At 34.2% G+C, this 21125-nt stretch overlaps 1 protein-coding gene and 2 long non-coding RNA genes across 4 annotated transcripts; all 3 read right to left on the bottom strand.

The window, feature by feature from the left end:
• Nucleotides 1–2922: 2922 nt before the first annotated feature.
• Nucleotides 2923–4250, bottom strand: LOC148193229 (uncharacterized). Its single transcript, XR_015782201.1, has 3 exons — nt 3984–4250; nt 3454–3552; nt 2923–3311 (listed from the first exon to the last, which is right to left on the bottom strand). It is a non-coding gene; the product is annotated as an uncharacterized LOC148193229 (long non-coding RNA).
• An 818-nt stretch (nt 4251–5068) lies between these two features.
• Nucleotides 5069–8381, bottom strand: LOC148193228 (putative oxidoreductase At1g06690, chloroplastic). Of its 2 annotated transcripts, none has more exons than XM_088098801.1 (9): nt 7964–8381; nt 7234–7318; nt 6938–7054; nt 6578–6642; nt 6397–6485; nt 6237–6316; nt 5997–6108; nt 5599–5718; nt 5069–5467 (listed from the first exon to the last, which is right to left on the bottom strand). In XM_088098801.1, the coding sequence occupies exons 1-9, from the start codon at nt 8271–8273 to the stop codon at nt 5282–5284; spliced, it is 1164 nt and encodes a 387-aa protein (XP_087954927.1). In that variant the 5' UTR covers nt 8274–8381; the 3' UTR covers nt 5069–5281. The 2 variants fall into 2 exon arrangements, with proteins under 2 accessions (XP_087954927.1, XP_087954928.1); XM_088098802.1 differs by lacking the exon at nt 7964–8381 and adding an exon at nt 7582–7911.
• Nucleotides 8382–13712: 5331 nt separating this feature from the next.
• Nucleotides 13713–16259, bottom strand: LOC148193227 (uncharacterized). Its single transcript, XR_015781869.1, has 3 exons — nt 15875–16259; nt 15689–15777; nt 13713–13927 (listed from the first exon to the last, which is right to left on the bottom strand). It is a non-coding gene; the product is annotated as an uncharacterized LOC148193227 (long non-coding RNA).
• Between the last annotated feature and the right edge of the window lie 4866 nt (nt 16260–21125).

Genomic DNA, 21125 nt, shown 5'->3' with positions numbered 1-21125 from the left:
GAGTTAGAAGACATCCAAATTCGCCCAGACAGGACATTGGAGATGCAACCTGTTTGTGTGGAAGACAGCCGCACCAGACTCTACAAAGGAAAGGATGTTCGTCTCGTGAAAGTGGTGTGGAATGCAAAGACTGGCGACTCAACATGGGAGGTTGAAGAGGCTGTGAAGGAATTGTACCCGCACCTATTTCCTGGTAAGCTTTAGAATTTTCGAGGACGAAAATTTTTGTAGTTAGGGGGAATGTGAGAACCTGATTTAATTAGCACAATAATTCATTCTCTGATCATCAATTAATGCACTGTGCCACGTCAAAACTCCACTCACTTTCACACTGCATGCGCCTGCCATGTGTCACGGTTAGAGTACTCTGAGATTGTTAGTGGAAGACAAGTGGTGTGTGGAGAATGGGAGTTAGTTTCTGTGAAGGAAGGAAGTGAATTTTCAGGAAAACTCTTCCCATTCTCTGCATGCAATCACCTTCTTCCTTACGAAACTCTAGCCTTTCTTCATCTCTGACTTCTCTCTAAACCGTTTCATCTTCTCTCTAAGATCACTCACTACCAATATCTCTGCTTCCATTTCAGAAACCGTAGAATAATTCTCGGTGTTGAAAGCTTTCATTAGAACCGAACAAGTTAGAATTCTATGGCTGGTAAGTTCTCTTCCCTTAACGTTCTCTTCTTCTGTTTCTGCAAACCAAATTCTGGTTGCATGAATGAATTATAGGTCTGAACTGTATGTGATTTTGGTATCTTAGATTAAGTAGAAATCGTGGGGTGAATTTCTGGATAGAAAGCCGTGAGAGCACTAGAGAAACCATAAGCATTTGGAAGTGCACTGCTAGATCAGGTAAGGGAAGCTTTAGTAATTTAATTTAATACTGGTTTGATGTTCATAACAGTAATGAAGTGTACTGGATGTCTGAAATGCATGAAATATTTGATGTTGAGTATGTATGAAAGAGCCTGTGGCACTGGTTGTATATGAATGATAATGTGTGAAACTGTATGTTGATGCTGATATGTCTGCACTTGAAAATGGATAATTCGGGTTGATGAGATGATGAATATTGTTGGATTTTATGCAGAATGTGTAATATATGATTTGGAATATGATTGGAGTTTGGATTTATGAGATGACAATATGAATTCTGTAATGAATGAGATTTATGATGAAGATGAAATTGTAAAGTTCTAATCATATGAAAACTGTGAAATTATCTGTTTGAAAAATCTGGAAATTCTTATCTTCTCTGATTGATCATGTACGCTCGTTATCGAACGGTCTTATACCGTTCGGTTTCCCTGGAACATCACTTAGCATGAGGATTCTTTCATTTGGAAAGGACTCTGATTAAGAACGAGCGTTATTGGTGTCAATAGTTAGGCGTGAGCGTTCGGCTTAGCCTAGCGTGTCCAATTATTGAAAATAAAGTGAAGTATAGTTAGGACGCTCGGTTTTGTTTACCAGCGTTCGTCATAAGTGGCGCTTAGTATTATACTGAGCGTTCGTCCAAATGAACTCTTGGTCTTAGATTGAGCGTTCGTCCTAGTTAGCGTTCGGTCTGATACCGAACGTTCTATCAAATGCGCGTTCGTTCTATTTGGTGCTCGGTCATTGACCTGGCGTTCGTCCTAAGCAGTGTTCAGTTTCTACTGAACGCTCGTCCTTATCATTGCTTGTAAGCGAACTTCACAGCGTCCGTTCAATTTATTAATTAACGGTCGGTCTTTGACTGGCAGGGTTTGTTTCCGAATTTACTAATGCTCTGATTATTTATTTGAAATCATTTAAACTGTGATGGTCCTTTTCATTTAACCTCAAGTCTTTATACTTAGAATTTTCCTAAGTAATTATTTGGATCTTTTAGACTCAATTTCAATTAAATTAGTCAATTGTCTCAACGTCTGTGAATGAATAATGGTGCGTTTCTTTTGTTCAGAAACGTGATAACAGTGTACTGTAATACAATCCTCTGAATCTATTAAATGATAAACTTTGATTAAATTAAGAGAGTGAAACATAGAATGAAAATGTGAATAAGAGAACTGGTTAATATGTGCGAATGGTATTTGAATGAATTTTATGGGATTGGATTATGAATGAGCGTTCCAAGGAGGAACGTCTCCATGATGTGAATATGAGAAGTAGTGTAGTATGACCATGGTAAAGCTGCTGATGGCTGTTCATCCTGATATTCCGTGAGTGCTCATCCTCATGTAGAGGGGAGTAGGTCATGCGTGGGAATGGCAGGAGGCCCTAGTCCTACTGAGTACTTTGGACTGATAGGGTTAACCTTGGGTGGCAGCTGATGGACGGTTCCAGTTACCACACCACCCGGGTGCAAGAACGCCTGTAGATACATGGCTTCATACAGTCCGGACAGTTGTCATTTATGAGAATTTGGATGAGTTATATTATGCTTTGTGTATGTACTGTTATTGAATTGTACAATTGATTTTATATGTTAAAGTTTATGTTGGTGAGATGAATTAAATTACCTAAGCTTACCCTTGCGTTTTTCCTTGTGTTTGTCTACTGTTTCTGTATGTCCGTCTTGTCAATGCAATGATCATCCGTTGTGGATATGAGCAGATGGTGAGGCTCCTCTGGAAACAATGCTGGAAGAAGAAAATTTGGAGGATGCCAACTTGGTAGAAGTTGAGGTTAAAGCTGAGCAGTAGAGCGCTCGTCCTGTGGCTGTTGTTAATCTTTCTGTATAGTATTTTGGGGCAGTAGGTGTATAGTTTTGCAGACCGTTTGTCCAGGGTCTCGTTTTATTTTTGGTAGATTCTGAACGCTGTAAATTTTAGTACGTTCGGTTTTTATTTTGAGCCGCTGTTGTAAAAAATTTAAGACTGCACTGTAATCTCTGTAAATGTGATCTTTTCTGATTAATGGTGATTACTATTTATTGGGATGTTACAGAATTCAATACATTTATTCACTTAAAGGAAATGTTTATATATACATACTATACCGCAACAAGAAAAACAGAAAATACAACTACAAACTATATAAAAAACAAACTAACATTCCAAAAATAATACCAAAGATGCCGAATAAATTGTGTACCTTGAATAAATTGTTCCCTAATTTTATGCAAGAAAAGGAATTAAGGGAAAGAACAGTTGCACCTGGTTAATGAAAACGATACTTACAGAGAAATAGATTCCTGAGAAGTCCATCACACAAATCAACACCTTGGAGGACATGGGAGGCTATTTCCGGTGGTACTACAGGCGATGGAGGACCGGTCATTAAATCATCACCAACCAAAATTGTTTCATCCATAGTTGGCTGCGAATCGACTGAAACCCACACAAAAGTTTATTAGCACTATTCATCTTCCAAACATTTGAACCTTTTCATATTTTAAGGTATGTGACCTAAAGCAAAACAATTTAACATGCCAGTAAAGACAACATAGTCAGTATAACAGAGATGACGTACCATCCATGGTTGCTTTCTGGTAATCCTTCCGCAAAGAAAACACAACAATTCTGGTTTTTTCTGTTCTTTTTCTTTTTTATAGCAGCTCACAATATACGACTGCAGAAAAAAAAAACACGGATTACAATATCATAGTATAGTTGGTATTGCTATTGGTTGGCTAGCGGTGATCGGTGAGCTAAGGCTGTACAAGGGAACGGTTGATGGGTATAAAACTGCAAATGCAGGGTTTACCGTGGCCTTCACGGTTATTGTATTTCAGAAGTGTGTCTATCTTTTTGAATTTAATTCACAACATAAGGGAAGTGAATGGAGGAATAAATGGTGAGTGAAAAAAAGAAACAACCAAGTAATGTGATTAAATTTTTATAAAAATATACCAAATGACTAAACAAGTATTTCACCGTTACGGACAGTTTTTCATCATTTCTACAAACACCTTATGGGCATATAATTTCTACAAATGCTAAATGAAATGATGATGACCCAACATTCTTAAAATGTGAGGAAAGTGAAATCGGAGCACGCACCGGCACCGGAACCGGAGGAGGAGGCGATGCCGCCGGCGAGTCTGATCAGCCAGGACTTGTATTGGCTTTCGGCGAATCTGGTTAAATGGAGAATAGCTAGGGTTAACTTCGGCTATGAACTTGTCGCTGACAATGGCTTTGGTCAAGTGGTAGAGTTGCAATCGCAGGAGAAGTTTGATGACTGGCGCCAGTACAAGTGGTTCTGATTTGGGCTGAAGTAACTTGGTGGAGCTCTGGAGAAGGTTTACGCAAAAAGAGTATTTTATGCAAAAATGAAATGAAATTATTACTTAACAAATTTAATTTTAAAACTTTTGAAGGATAATATCAATTCAGAAATGAATACTGTATTTTTTATTTATTTAACCAAATTAAATAAATTTAATAAATATTCAAATGCTTTTATTTTTAAATAAGTATTTATTTTAATTTTTTTAAAACAGACCGAATTCAAGGGATATAATTTAGAAAATAGTGATATAATGAATCTTATTTATCTTAGGAAGGGGTAATGAAAATGGCTTAGGGGAAAAAGAATTTTAGTTTTAAAAAACATTTAGCAAATAAGAATAAAAAATAATAAAAACACATAATAATGATGCTCATATTTGTTATATCGGTAAGGTTCTACAATAAAATTAGAAAATTTTTCTGAATTCATAATACATTTTAGAAAAATTTAAATTGTTCCTTTACAATAATTTAGAAACTCTGGATACCTTTTTCATTTCTTTAGATTTCTTACTTAATAACTATCATATGATGTTGTTATATGGGAGAAAAAGAAAAGGAGTTATTATTTACACAGCTCTGCAACTGGTGGTTACCGAAGCTGTCATAAGCTGTTTGAGTAATTGTGTGAATGAAAATGGATAAGATATATACAGAGTTATTAATTCCTTTGCTTGCATAAAATTAGGGAACAATTTATTCAAGGTACACAATTTATTTTTCTTCCTCCTTACTCCATCTCTTCCATTTTACCACTAAATCATATGTAATCTTCTTTGAATGATCTTTAATATGTGTAGTATTTGCTAATTGTTATTGTTATAGAAAAAGGAAAAGTTGTTCTAAAACTCACATTTGAGAAAACTATATTAGAGAATTCATTACTTTCTCTTTTCATGTATTTTGTCTTTTTACCAGTCGGAGGAATCCATAAAAGTATTACATACAGAAATTCAACTGTCAAAAAAATGGGCTTGAACACTTTCCTCTGTCGCCAACCCCCTTTTCATGCTCTTGTACTATATAAAAAAACACAGCATTTCACCAGTTTAATAACCCAACATGACTCATGCACGCCTGTATTCATCTCCGCAGTCACCAATCACTTTTAGTAGATCCTTTCCTTTCGCCGTGGCTTCTCTTATGCTGCCCACATCGTCTTCATCAAGAGCAAGAGAAAATATAGCATTGGCGTCTTGAATATGTTCTGACAAGCCAAGTCTGACACCAATCATCGATCCTGCTACAGCAGGCTGCATGTTTGACAAGAGGCAAAATGAAAGGGATATATACCAGGCCTTATCAATGTAACATGAGAATGAGATTTTATAGCAATAAGCACATCAAATTCTGGAGAGAGAAGAAATCAATCAACTAAATTCACCTGATCTAATATATACTTCACTGCAACCGTTGCAATTGAAACACCATGTTTAGAAGCTACTTGTTTCAGAGTCCGAAGTAGTCCCTGGAACAAATTCCATCCTCCCCAAGCATCTACCATCTGTCAACAGATGCAAAGTACAGAAAAAAACATATGAATATAACTAAGTTATGTGGACAAAAATTCAAATCATCAACTTGAATTGTTATATAGCCTACATATTGATTCAGAGTTATTTGTCATTGATAACCCTTTTCCAGACCATCTACCAAAAAGGCTTATCTTAGCTTTACAATGTAGCATATTTAGAAGAGACATAACCTTTTTATAGAGCACAAAAGGTGCTAAATGTTTCTTAAACTACCTACAATTAAAGAAAGGTTGTCATGAAATCGTACCCTTTTGTACTTTTGGAGGGAGGGAGTGTTTATTGAAGGACCAGCAAAAGGAATAGCTATGTTGGTGTCAAGGAACTTCTCAGACAATAGACCACCCATTACCGTTCCATACCTGCATCAGAAATTGATCTAAGTGGAAATTCTTTTAGATAAATTCTACTAAACTTTCATCTAGTATTTGAAAGAACTATTTTCTATGCTGAAAATTCTTTATCCTCTAAGAAAGGGAGAGAGAGAGACGTTATAAGTTTGACTCCTGTATGCTGACAAAGCTCTGCCATTCTTTGTTGAGGACGCATATCGACAAGTGAGTGTTGTACCTGAAATCGAAGATACCAATAAGGTTCACGAACTATATAGATTATTAAAAGAACTCAAAAATTAAAGCAAGTGGATATACCTGATTGCTTACAACAGGAATCTCATTTTCAAGAATAATCTGTAACCTCTCTGTATCAAAATTTGTCAGAGCCACAGTCTTGATTTTACCTGTATCAAAATTTAACTAGCGTAGTTTGATCAAAGCAAGAAATGTGAACTTATATGTGAATTCGTAACCGTTAATCAGAAACAAAACTAACCTTCTTCTTTCAAGTCTGTAAGGTGTTTTAGCGCATCCAAGTAGCCTGGATTTGAATAATCCCACCTAAATCCATTAGAGATAGAGGTGAATTGTCACAGGAATCCTGAACTTCAGAGAGTTAGAACTATTTACAGAAGTAGTTTGGCTAGATAGTGGGAATCCAGTACTCATTTCACTATTTCAGTACAGAATCAAAATGTATGATGTTTTGTATGATGGTCTCATGGTCATGGATGATGGTAATCGTTATGATTTTCCCTAAAAATTTCAAGAATTGCAAAATGTGGATAAATAATTATGCTGCTTGAACCATGATAGTTTGTAGATCAAATAAACACAATACAGAGGGATTAACTACCAATGGAACTGAAGCATGTCCAAGGATTCTACATCCATCCTCTTCCTTGAAACATTGATGCTGTCTTTTACATAGCTAGCAGTCATCTTAACTGGCGGAGGCACCCACTTAGTGAGACTGCACCAAATAATACAATGGACAATAAGAAAATACTTTCCTTTATATTTTCAATAACAATTTGGAAATATATGGTAGGACGCTTACCAGCCAAATACTATAAAAGTAGCTGCATCTTCTTCAAATCTTCAAATAGAAGAAAAAAGTATAAAAGAATATGAAGTTACTGATCAACTCACCCTCTGATCTGTTCCAATAATTTTGGAGGACGCTCACGACGAACTCGGTTGATGAAAATCCCATATAGATCTTCAGCAGGTCCATCTGCAAAGCCCGAAGAACACAACAATGAGAACAATCCTCAAAAGGCATAACCTCTAAGAAGGCTTGCAAAAAGCTCATGTTGGGAAGAATCCACATCTAAAACATCCAACAATCACATAACACTCAAATTTGAACACATCAAATCTACTATCGCCTTCTATTCCTCTAAAGAATAACTTCAGCGTGTAGTCAAGGAATTTCCTTAAAGGGGTACATTATTTCAAACAGAAAAGCAAGTAGAAGCAGTTAACTAAGTTGTATACATATATCAGCCATATCAAAAGTAGTGAGTCCAGCATCAGCATATTTAAGCATAGCATCAACAGCATCATCCCTATCAATTCTGCCCCACCCGCCACTGGTCTGCCACATCCCATTCACAACCCGGCATATATCCAGAGAATCATTGCCATTCTTCACGACAATGCTTCGATTATCCTGTGTGCACACACATTGAAACGGCCTCAGATGCCTATATTTTGGTGTTACTACTATTCCTCTCCTAGTTGGTGTTCCATTTGGACTGAAAGTGAATTTGCCCAAAGAATGCGGCAACAACTCTGACATTTCCAAAGTGCTCAAGAACCTATAGTGACAGTAGGAAATACACAAAATAAGACAGTTCCTTTCAGCAAATTTACGTACAGTGATCGGCCATGTCGAAGGTAGATAGGCCGGCGTCGGCGTAACGAAGCATGGCCTCGACGGCGTCGTCTCTATCGATTCGGCCCCAACCGCCGCTGGTCTGCCACATCCCGTTTAGCACTCTGCATATATCCAGTGAATCGCTCCTGTTACTCACTCTCACTCGCCGATTCTCATTCGTGGCCGTGCTCACATCGGCGCACCGAATGGAGTTTGCGCCGCTCCCTCGCCGCCGCGAGTCTCTGGTGGCGGAGTTTAAGCGCGTGGCGGTGGAGAATAGGCGGTGGTGGTGGCTTAATATAACTGTCATTTCTTGTGGACCGAGCTTGACACAGAAGACGCAGAAGAGGATAACGAGAAGTAGACTCAACTATTCAGAAGGAATGGTTTCATTCCTTCACCCGTTTTTCAAATGGGCCCGCAAGCCCGTACATATTCTCAGACGAGCCCTTTTCTTACGAAACCTATGTGATCGATTATTTTCCAACTTTATATAAATTAGAATAATTATTTTAATTAATATATATCCATGATCTATAATTTATATCTATCATTCTATAATTATTAATAAAGAAAATTTATATTTTATAATAGTTTTTTAATATACCAATTTTACTTTTTCAACGTAACCTATTTTATTCATTTCATTATTTATAAAAAATACTTACAATAACTACTAATTATATTCAAATAGATTATAATTATAAGATTATAAAATTTAATAAAAGATACTTATTTAAATAATTAAATTCTTATAACTTCAATTAATAGCTTTTTAATTGTATTTTTTATTATAAAAAAAATACTATGCACCTATGTTTCATTAGCTTTTTAGCTATTCTTCTCTAGGGTAGGCAAGCTCTTCGCCATTCTCCATCTCAGCTTTGTCATTGTTAGGTCGTGTGATGTGTCTTATGTTGTTACTAGTGCCATCGACATCACTTCCCTCTCCTTCCTCCCTTTTCTTCAAGTGAAAAGACTCTTCCAAGTCTTACCCGTTTTTCCTTTAATTGATTGCTGTGTTCACTGGCTAAAGTGCAGATCCTCGATTTATCTGGTCTGTGTGTATATCCTGGTGTGTTGTGTGAACAATATGGTAAGGAAAAAGACGAAGAGTTTGAGGGAGAGCGATGAAGGAATTTATGTTTTGTCTCTGTGTTTGTATAAAGGTGAAGATGATCATGTACGCGTTATCACGATGTATTGGATATAAACAAAGTCGCACATTAGATAAAATAAGAAATGAATATGAGTTTATACACACATAAAATATTTTCATTAGTAAGAGATCTTTTAAAGTGATACCAAAAATAAATTCGTGAAAGTATAGTTCAAAGCGGGACCATGTAAAGTTGAAATTTGAAGATGGTAATGAATTTGTATCTATTATGCGTGTGTGAAAATAATTATGATGATGCTTTTGAAAATTTGGAAGAGTATAGAAATGAAATTTGTATCTATTATTTGTACAAAATTATTTATTTTATACATTTTAAAAGTTACATTAGTTATTTAAATAAAATTCCAAAAGTGTTTATACTGTTAAATGTAGTTTTTTTTTAATAATTGTATCTTTATTATTATTTTAATTAATCGGAGCAAGGTTGTCTACAATGAAAACCATTAGTATCATACAAAAGTTGATAAAAGCACACAATACAACAAAATGAGAAATGTACATAGTGTTATGTAAGAGTTGAGTTTGGTCAAGGAGAATGAGAATATATAGACTCTACTTTGGTGATTGAGAAGTAGAGGCTGGTGATTGAGATTCTCAAGTCTAATAATCCTTTGCTCCATCTGTGAATTAAACAACAAGGTAATTAAACATAAAATAAGAGTGAAAATGAACAAAAGCTAAACTATCTTTTTCTCGTATCATTAATGTCTTTATGAGAGAAAGGAAAGAAAGATATTATATATACCTGAGCAAAGGAAGCCAACTTATTCTTGGTACTGCCAAAATCCTTTTTTAATAACATCAAACTTCGAGAAAAACTGAACATCAGAATTCATACACAAAAATTAATTAGTATCAAATCTAACAGTGAAATGTATCAAAATTACAGACTTTCAAAATAACTTGAAATATAAATACAATACACTTCAAATATAAATACAACTTCAAATAATATTCAGAATAATCATATTCTGACATGCATGATAAGAAAAACTACAATACACTTGTTAATGAAGATGATATATTTATTAAATTATCTAAGGTCCAAAATTGAGTAATTAAATGACTTTTTTAAACTATAAGATTTATATGAACATTTTATATATATATATATATATATATATATATATATATATATATATATATATATATATAAACATAGGAATTAACATCAAATGTTTGTTTATGCTATCAAAATCAAAGGAAAAATTATGGATGATTAGATATAGTTATGAATAAATAAATGTAGTAATAAAATTTGTATGAGCTTATAATAAATAAATTCAAAACTACAACATTTTTGTTCAACTTTTCAAATTAAATATGTTCTCTCTCCAATAAAAACTAATATTGTAAATGATTTATATATCTAAATAATGCATTGTAGATTGTTATTTATCTATTTTGACTAACTAAATTGGAAAACTTTCAAACTTACGTACTTATATGAAGACTTGTGTTTACACATAAAATTAAGGTTTAATCCTTTACTACATCCCTATTTATGTACGAATTTCTCAATTGGGTCCTCGTTTTTTAAAGTGTATCAAAATGGTCCTTAATTTTGAAAATTGATATCAATTGAGTCCTTTCCGTTAAGTTGGCTGGACGGCGTTAAAAAAATTGATGAGTGGATGCTGTGATGACGAACGAACGCTCGTCCACCAGCGAACGAACGCTCGTCGACCTCTTACTGCTGGACGACCGTTCGTTCCACACTGGACGACCGTTCGTTCGGTGGTCGACGAGCGTTCGTTCGCTGGTGGACGAGCGTTCGTTCGCTGGTGGACGAGCGTTCGTTCGTCATCTCAGCATCCATTCATCAATTTTTTTAACGCCGTCCAGCCAACTTAACGGAAAGGACTCAATTGATATCAATTTTCAAAATTAAGGACCATTTTGATACACTTTAAAAAACGAGGACCCAATTGAGAAATTCGTACATAAATAGGGATGTAGTAAAGGATTAAACCTAAAATTAATATTGAATGTCTTCTATGTTATTCATTAAAATTTATAGCATATGCATATGGAACCAACTTTATGGAGAACTTGTTTTCTTCCTTGCATAATTAAACAATGTTATGTAAAAACTTGACTTTTTAGAAATGGTCTTTAACACTCATAATATCTATTCTAATATGCACAATAAAGATATAACAATATATTTGTCAACAGTGAAAAAGGAACATCATATATACTACATTGGTTACTATGAAATTGTAATAAAAAAATAATTGAATTGACACTTTTATAAATAACACTTGCATATTACATTATTTATTCTAATAAATGTCAAAAATCACGTACTACCTCACTTATAAAAAGAATTGATGTATTATTTGAACATTATTGGGGTAAAAATAGATGTGACTTTACACTTTGTTATTTTTATCTTTAATCATCTTTCTATGTTTTCTGCTTGTTCTAACAATGTTACTCTTATGAAATCTTTCATTACAACACATCACCTCCACACGAAACCAATTTGCATACAAAATCCATCGTGTGAAGTATCTCTCCACACATAGTAATAACCTTGTTCTTCTTTCTTCACGATGTTGCCTCCTTCAATTGCATGAAGGCAACAATCCATGCAAAAGTCACCACATGACGCTACCAATTAATGACCTCCTTCCGTAATCTATAATATACTAATAATTGCGTTGAATATGTTTAATTTTTGGTTTGTGGTTGTCAATAAATTCATACTTTCCTTTTATCAATGGTTAAAGTTTTCTTGACTTAGTATCTTATTTGGATTCAAGTCTTTCATGTAGAATCTGTTCTCTTTTTTGTTTAAAATTAAACAATTCTATATAAAAGTTTAACCATTTTGGAAAAGTGTATCTTTAATACTCACAATAGTCATTTTAATACGTATGGTAAAATAATATTGTATATGTTACTTTGGTTACTGTCATAAAAACAATGTAGTGACATTTGTATAAATAAGTCCTCACATATTACATTGATTTTATTAAGAATCAATATAGTATTTCACTTAATACATTAGTTCCTATTATAACCATAAGTTATAATAAGATTTAATGTAATATGTGGGCAATATCAAGGTGTAAATGATTGACTTTTCATATTTTGTTATTTTTTGTTTTTGAGCATCATTTTCATCTTTGTTTGCTTTCATGATGCTACTCATGTAAGAAATCTCTTATTGCAACACATCACTTTTATGCAAAGTCATCTTTGCATAAAAAAATCCACCATGTGAAGTCACCTCACCATGTTTAACAACAACTCCCTTCTTATTTTTCATGTTTCCTCCTTTAATCATGTGTAACCAACATTCTACACAAAAATCACCACCACCTAGTGCTTCTCTTTTTTCATAATGTACTTATTTCTACCACACTCAATAGTCACACATCGTTTAGGAGACTAGACCTATTATTTTAAACACTCATTCTTCCTTTCATCTTCCAAAACACCTTTTAAGAACAAAACAATGACTAAACTCTATAGAGTCAAAATGGACAATACCTTAAATGAGGATTGATTGATCCTAACAATCTCACTTAATAAATTTGGGATCAGAACATTGATATCCATCGTGGAGGCTAGTGGTGAAATTTTCTCTATATGTGTATTATTTGAATTTAAATATGTAAAAGTATCATTTTGTTTCCATTTTTTTGTCAAAAAAAAAATATAACATCAATTCATCATTATGTAACTCATGTTATATGTGAAACTTTTTCCATAAGTTAAAGTTATATAATATATATATATATATATATATATATATAAACTGTATAACCAATATAAAATAATTATATAAAAAGCTTATTCATTCATCATGTATTTGGTGAAAATTTAATATTGATATAATAAAATAATGAATTATATATTTTAAAGTTTCACTTAGTAATAACCAAAATTTAATATTAAATAAATAAATAAAATCTTTCACACTCTACAATTTTTTATAAAAACTTGCATGCTTTTAAATGAAAATTAAGATACAATGTTTTTTATGTTGTCTATAACAAAGGAGAAATATGGTGACTAAATATAATGACAAATAAGTGAATAAAACAATAAAAAGGGTGTGACTTATAATGAATAAAATAAAAATTACAATACTTTAAATCAAATTATCATATGTTACTCAAGGAAGATGGGTTTAATGTTCAACCAAATTAACTATATTAACCACAAACTGGTATAATGTTTTTCTTTCCATAATTTTACTTGATATTCTAAAATTTCGTTTCAACTATTACAACATTCTTAAGCATTGCTTAACAACATTAGTTTTTTCCTATACCAAAGTAAAAAGTAACAACAAATGTATCAAAATGCATAAAGTTAACTAACCACTCATTTTTAAAACACATTGTAATAAGTAAATATTGAAAGCTACCTTGTGCTTTTATCCTCTATTTCACGAGCAAGAGGGGTTGTAACATCCCAAAATTATACAGTCAGCAACTATATAATAGAATATTAACATGTATTAATATTATATAACAGTTTTACAATTAAAGAGAGCAGCGAGCAAAAATGGCCGAACGGTCTTACATATACACACAAAAATAACAAGCGTTCACAAAAAGAATTAGGACGAACGGTTTACAAAATAATGACCGAACGTCCAACTATAAACAACCAACAAAAGGGCGCTCGCTTAAGTGATCCGCTATTCTAATTTCTCTAACCAAAAACCGAACGTCTTTACTGCTCGGCCTTCACTTCCACTTCAACGAGATTCTCCTCAGCTAGGATTTCTTCTTCAAGTGTTTGCTCCAGGGAAGTATCACCTTCTGCTCACATCCACACGGATGATCATAGCAAGGACAAGACGGATACACATATACAGACAACGCAAGGAAAGTGCAAGGGTAAGCTTATTGAATTTAATTCAAGTCAAATATATATTTCATACTTATTAAATACAGCAAGTAAATTCACAAACATATACATTCAATTCATATAATAATTCCATCCAAATCCTGATGCTAGACCGACCGTCCGGACTGTATGAATCCTGTGTAGCTAAGGCGTCCGTGCACTCAGGTGGGGTAACTGGAATGCTCATCAATAGCCACCTGAGGTTAGTCTTTTTGTCCAAGTTACAGTTATGGACTAGACCTCCTGCCATTCCCACGCATGACATACTCATCTCTACTTGAGAACGAGCACTCACGGAATATCAGGATGAACCACCATCTAAGCTTACCACGTTCATACTTACAAATCTCAATTTCCAACCAAGAGTCGTTCCTCCCTGGAACGCTCGTTCAAAACCAACAATCACAATTTCATTTCTCGTGGTGTTCGCACATCTTAATCTTTCATCTCATTCACACTCTCATTCTTAGTTTCACTTCCATAAAAGAACGAACGTCCAGCCCTCTTTGTAATAGAGGACGAACGTTAATGCAATACCAAAAAGGCTTGTTCACGAACTTGAATCAGTTAGATGAACTGAATCTAGAATGATCTGGAATTTACTTAGAATAATTTAAATTCAATAACTCTGGAACGAATCAAATGGATAGATATATGACAAATTGTTTAGATAAAGAATCCGAACACGATTTAATTCAAGAAACAACCGTCAGTCAATGACCGAGCGCTAAAATGAAACTTTTGGACAACGTCACTGAAGTCTTGGATGAACGTTACTAGAATTATTGGACGAACGCTATTTAGATTTTAAGGACGAACGCTATTTCAAATTTGGGACGAACGCTATTACCGCTCGTTGATAATTTATGAAGGAACGGACGTTCGGTATAGTACAGAGCGTTCTTTTACCACATACTCATTTGGACGAGCGTTCAGTTATAAAACCGAACTCTGCTTTGGACGAACGCTAGGTAAATGACCGAGCACTAAATAGAACGAACACTCATTTAGAACGAACGTTCGGTATTAGACCGAACGCTAACTAGGACGAACGCTCAATCTAAGACCGAGAGCTCATTTGGACGAACGCTCAGTATAAGACTAAGCGCTACCTATGACGAACGCTGGAATATAAAACCGAGCGTTACTAAAATACTTCAATTTATTTCAATCGTTGGACACGCTAGGCTGAGCCGAACGCTCAAACCTAACCCTTCACTCAAAGGACGCTCGTTCTTAATCAGAATCCTTTCCAAATGAAAGAATTCTTATTCTAAGTCATTTCAAGGGAAACTGAACGGTATAAGACCGTTCGATGACGAGCGTACATTATCAAGCAGAGAATATGAAAATTTCCAGATTTTTCATTTTACAATAACTTTACAGTTTTCATACGATTCATAACTTATAATTTCTCTCCACCATAAATCTCATACATTACAAAATTCATATTATCATCCCAAACCATACAGAAATTTAATCATACTCCAAATCATACGTTTCATTCTCAGCATACAGTTCAAACAATATTCATCATATACATCCAGTGCAACCATGCTCGTTCATGCATACTTAAACATCAAATATTTCATGCATTTCAGACATCCAGTACACTTCATTGCTTTCATACACATCAAACAAGTATTAAATTAAATTACTAAAGCTTCCCTTACCCGGATTGTAGTGAACGTCCTAAACTGAGTGGATCTTGATTCGTCTAACCGAGACTCCCTCAGCGTTTCACTTACGCTTTCCAACTAAACTAACCAAAGAAAAAGAAAGGACTTAGCCCACGCCTTTGCATGCAACGGAATAGGGTTTGCAGGAACTTCTAGAAACGAACGTCCAAATAAACTTACCAGAACTGTAAGTTGTTCGGTTCAGTCTGAAGCTCTTGGTGCAGGGAACGTTTCTGTGGTCTCTGAAACGTAATCGGAGGAGAAGAAAGTGAGTTATGGTAGAGAGAAGGTGGAGGTTCTAGAGAGAAGGCAGAGAATCTGGAAATCAAAAGCTTGAGGAAGAAGATGAAGCGTGCAGAGGAATGTGAAGAGTGTTTCAGAAAAATTAATTCCCTTCCCATAGTCAAACGGACGTTCCTTCCTGTGCTGACACCTGGCTTCCAGAATTGAATGCAGAACCTTCCGATGTGACACATGTCAGAGAGATTCAGAGAATGAAAGTGCACATTAATGGCACAGCACGTGGAGGGGCGTGGGTGTATTAATGAGACACAGAGGCATTAAATGGGGCGTGACAGGGGTCAACTTATGCAAGTCAATTTTTTGATTTTCTCTGCAAATGTTAAAAAAAAATATCAAAATGAAAATACGCAATTATTTAATATGAACATAAAGTAAATAATAAAATGACCAATAACATTACTCATGACGTAAAATTTCAGCCAAGATCCTTTCAACATCTGCAACATATGTTTCTATCAACTGCACAACATGATTTGGTTCACCAATGCGCTTCAAAGCCATGATCTCGTTAAATTGATCATTCACTACCCCTTCGTACATAAGAAATATGAATAAACATAAATTATTTTTAAAATTGTATAATTTGATTGAAAATAATAAATAAAAAACGAAAAAAATGTTAGAAATAGAACAATGATTCATAAATATTGTTTTTTCTTTCTTTTTCCTCCATACTAAATGTAAGGTTTACGAAAAAGATTCACTAGAGAGATCAGATCAATAAAACTTGAATCTAAATCCATAAGAGATTGACATCTTTCTCTACCTAAAATATTAAAATAATGAATTAATGCATCGTACTTTATATCTACTTTTCTCATTTCTGTCTAACGTGAGACTTAGACTCGTATGTCTAACACTAAACACCCAAAATTCATTATCTGTCTTCAATTTTTTTCTCAAGCACATTCTAAAATAATAGTTTATTATCCTCAATTACTAAATCTTATGTATCCAATAACCAAAACTTATGTGTGCAGAACTTCTAATATACCCAAACATGCTCGTTTTATCATGTAAAGAAACATTGTTGAATATCATTAATTTTTCTACTAGATATTATTTTTTGTCAATGGAAGAAAAGAATTGAAATCGAAATGACTTAAACATGAATTGTAAATTACTGAATTTGTAATGAGCTGTTCAAGTTATCTTAACACAAGAAAATCATAAACAGAAAGCAAAATTTTCATGAGATTGAAAATTCTAAACACATCACGAAGAAATAGTTAAATGCATGCGGAAACTAAATTAACTTTGGAACAGAACTTTCTTACCTCTTCAAGCAAGGATTTGGTGTATCCTTGCAAAAGTCCTCTGAGAATTGATAGAGACATTTTTTTTTCTTTCTTTTAGAAGAAGTGAAGCTATCTCGTTTGGAGAAACAACCAGTAAAAAAAAGTTTATACTTCAATGAAAGAGACTATAATTGCATAACCCAAATGAATAACGTTGCAAAATAAATGAACTAAATACAGGTAGAAATTAATTAACTGTCAGTTACCTTAAACTCAGCATGAAAATATGTAAAAAATGGTGCAGGTTGTCAGGGACCGTTTTTTTCCCTTGTCTTCTTCAAAATGCATTTATTCAAGGAGATGTTAATTTATTGGGTTAAATATGTTTTTAGTCCCTAAACTATTGGCCGTTTCTGGTTTTCGTCCCTCTTCCAAAGTAAGGTACAATTTGGTCCTCATTCTTTAGAAAAACGTTCGTTTTAGTCCTCAAAATTTTGTTTTTAGTCCTCGTTTTAGTCCTCAAAACGTTCGTTTTTTCGACTAAAACGAACGTTTTTTAAAGATTGAGGACTAAATTGTACCTTACTTTGGAAGAGGGACGAAAACCAGAAACGGTCAATAGTTTAGGGACTAAAAACATATTTAACCCTAATTTATTTACGAAAAGAATGAATGAATAAGCATAGTATAAGCTTTAAAAATAATTGTGGGATAAAATGGAGGATTTTTTTTTTCAAAAAAAGAAAAATATTAAATACTAATCAACAAGATTTTAAAATTGCCAAAGGTAACATCTATAATCATTAAAGTAATTTTGGTTAATGTTCATTAATTTTTTTTAAAAAATATTAAATTATAACAGAGAGATGTATTTAATTAATTTAAGAATATAATCTAAAGTCTTTAAAAGACATACCTAATATATGTTTAATATAGTAAATGTATTAAATTAATGAAATGGTAACTAAAACTTGTATGGTAAGTATAATTACACTTTAATTAGAAAAAATGGATTAATTGTGTTTTCTTTTCAAACTATTAATTAAAATTCTATTTCTTTCCTATTTCAAAATATGTACCAATTTCATCTTTATATTTTATAAAAGAATGTAAAATATTATCAAGAGCAAAATATAGTTAATGATATTAGAGTTTTCCTCTTTCATCTACTTGCAATTCTCTCTCTTCTTTACAATTCCTTTTTAGCTAATTTATGAAAGGTATAGATTTTTTTTTCACTTGCCTGTTGTAACATCCCAAAATTATACAGTCAGCAACTATATAATAGAATATTCACATGTATTAATATAACAAAACAGTCTTACAAAAAGAGATAACTCTCGCAAGTGGCCGAACGGCCTTACATATAAGCACCAATATACGAGCGTTCGCTAACATTAAAGGACGAACAACTTACAACAATAAAACACGGATCGTCCAAGTATTTACAATCAACAAAAGGACGCTCGTCCTCCAGCTGCACACTATTCTAATTACACAAACTCAAAACCGAACGACCTACTGTTCGGCCTTCACTTCCACGTTTATGAGATTTTCTTCCGTTATGATTTCTTCTTCAAGCGCTTGCTCCAGAGAAGCATCTCCCTCTGCTCACATCCACACGGATGATCATTGCAAGGACATGACAGATATACATATACAGACAACACAATGGAAATGCAAGGGTAAGCTTATTGAATTTAATTCAAGTCAAACATATATTTCATACTTATCCAATTCAGCAATTAAATTCACAACATATACATTCATTTCATACATTAATTCCATCCAAAAATCCTGATACTAGACCGACCGTCCGGACTGTATGAATCCTGTGTAGCTAAGGCGTCCGTGCACTCAGGTGGGGTAACTGGAATGCTCATCAGTAGCCACCTGAGGTTAGTCTGTTATGTCCAAGTTACAGTTATGGACTAGACCTCCTGCCATTCCCACGCATGACATACTCCTCTCTACTTGAGAACGAGCACTCACGGAATATCAGGATGAACCACCATCTAAGCTTACCACGTTCATACTTACAAATCTCAATTTCCATTCAAGAGTCGTTCCTCCCTGGAACGCTCGTTCAAAAACCACAATCACAATTTCAACTCTTATAGTGTTCGCACATCTTAATTCTTCCTCTTAAATACATTTTCTTTCTATGTTCCACTTGCATAAAAAGACGAACGTTCACTCCCCTTCATAACGAGGACGAACGTCGAGAACAAGACTGAAAGAAACTTCTTTTCTGAAGGAATAAAGCTGACTCATCTTTCATGACGAATATTATTAAAAGTTGAATCAGTTAAATGAACTGATTCTAGAACAATTTAAATTATACTTAGAATGATTCAAGGTTTCAGATTCACTTCAACTGGACGAATATAAAAATACGAGTACTAAATGTACTAAGTACCATTTAGTTGGAATAACCTCTTGCCAGTAAATGACCGAACGCGGTACGAAATTTTATTGAAGATTAGGACGAACGTTATTTTGAGTTTATGGACGAATGCTATTACAAATTCAGGACGAACGTCATGAAAATTCAAGACGAACGCTATTTCTGCTCGTTGGCGATTACGGGAAGAACGAGCGTTCGGTATAGGACCGAGCGCTACTTATCATTTACACTTTTAGGACGAGCGTTCGGTCTAAGACCGAGCGCCACTTAGGACGTACGCTTTTAAGTCGAGACTATTCACTGATCCAGAATCATGGAAATTGGGATTTATATAATATGAGATTACTTAAAGTTGATGTTTTAATAATTTGACTAATAGTTCAAAGGAATATTTTCAGGCTTCTCAGATTCTCATACAACACTCATGATGCTTACGTCTGACCGAACGCTCAAACGTAAACTATATATAAGAGGGCGTTCGTCCTCAAGAATAATCCTTTCCAAATGAAAGGGTTAGACTACTTCAAGGATTTTACTGAGAATACCGAACGATAAAAGACCGTTTCGATAACGAACGTTTATTTTCATAGACTTAATATTCAAACTCAAATTACAGTATACACCTTTTCCATTACAGTCTTTCATACATCAATTTACTCAAATCATAGTACAAATCCATACATTCTCATGCATCATCTCATCATATAGATCATTTTCCATTTAATCAAACCATAGAATAATTCGTCATTCACATGCCACAATTCAAATCATACTCATATACTTCAAAAATCCAATATCAAACATCATATTGCATACAGGTTCTCAGAACTCTCATATAATACACAACATAAAATTTCTAGTACACTCATGCATCACCGTAAATTACAAGAATTAAACTCAGTAAGCTTCCCTTACCCGGAATGTGCGTTCGTTCTTCAGAAGGAAAACCAGATTCCAGTACACTCTTCTACCCTTAACGTTCAACCCAAAATTTCTTAAACTAAAATTACAGAAAACCAATATTGGTTCAGAGAAGGTGCATGCAAATTCAGAATGAGACTTGCATGTTGAAAATGAAGAGTAGTTGAGGACGTGCAACTTACCCGTTTCAGAATCCAAAACCGTTCGGTTCAAAATGAAGCTCACGGTGCAGGGAAGGTTTCTGCGTTTTCTGAAATGTGATCGGAGAAGAGGATGGTGAGTTGCAGAAGAGAGAAGAAGAAAGGTTCTAGAGAGAAGGAGGAGAAAATGGAGGTTTGAATTTCTGAGGAAGATGAAGGTGTGCGCAGAGAAGGGAAAAGTGTTTCAGAAAAATTAATTCCCTTCCCATAGTCAAACGGACGTTCTCTCTTGCGCTGACACCTGGCTTCCACTACTGCATTCAGAACCTTCCGAATTGACACATGTCAGAGGGATTCAGAGAATGTGAGTGCACATTAATGGCACCGCACGTGGGGCGTGGGTGTATTAATGAAATCACAGA

Source organism: Vigna umbellata, chromosome 9 (genome assembly GCF_029865625.1).
Source record: "Vigna umbellata cultivar VRB3 chromosome 9, Vumbellata_1.0, whole genome shotgun sequence".
NCBI lineage: Eukaryota > Viridiplantae > Streptophyta > Magnoliopsida > Fabales > Fabaceae > Vigna > Vigna umbellata.
This window is presented reverse-complemented; position numbering and strand designations above follow the sequence as displayed.

What these genes read in the sequence shown, in the direction of transcription:
- LOC148193228 (XM_088098801.1), bottom strand. Translation starts at nt 8,273, where the DNA reads ATGACAGTTATATTAAGCCACCACCACCGCCTATTCTCCACCGCCACG. An exon ending in ACAGGAGTCAAACTTATAAC is followed by an intron (nt 6,109 to 6,236) that starts GTCTCTCTCTCT and finishes TTTCTGATGCAG; the next exon opens with GTATGGAACGGTAATGGGTG. An exon ending in CCCTCCAAAAGTACAAAAGG is followed by an intron (nt 5,719 to 5,996) that starts GTACGATTTCAT and finishes ATCTGTTGACAG; the next exon opens with ATGGTAGATGCTTGGGGAGG.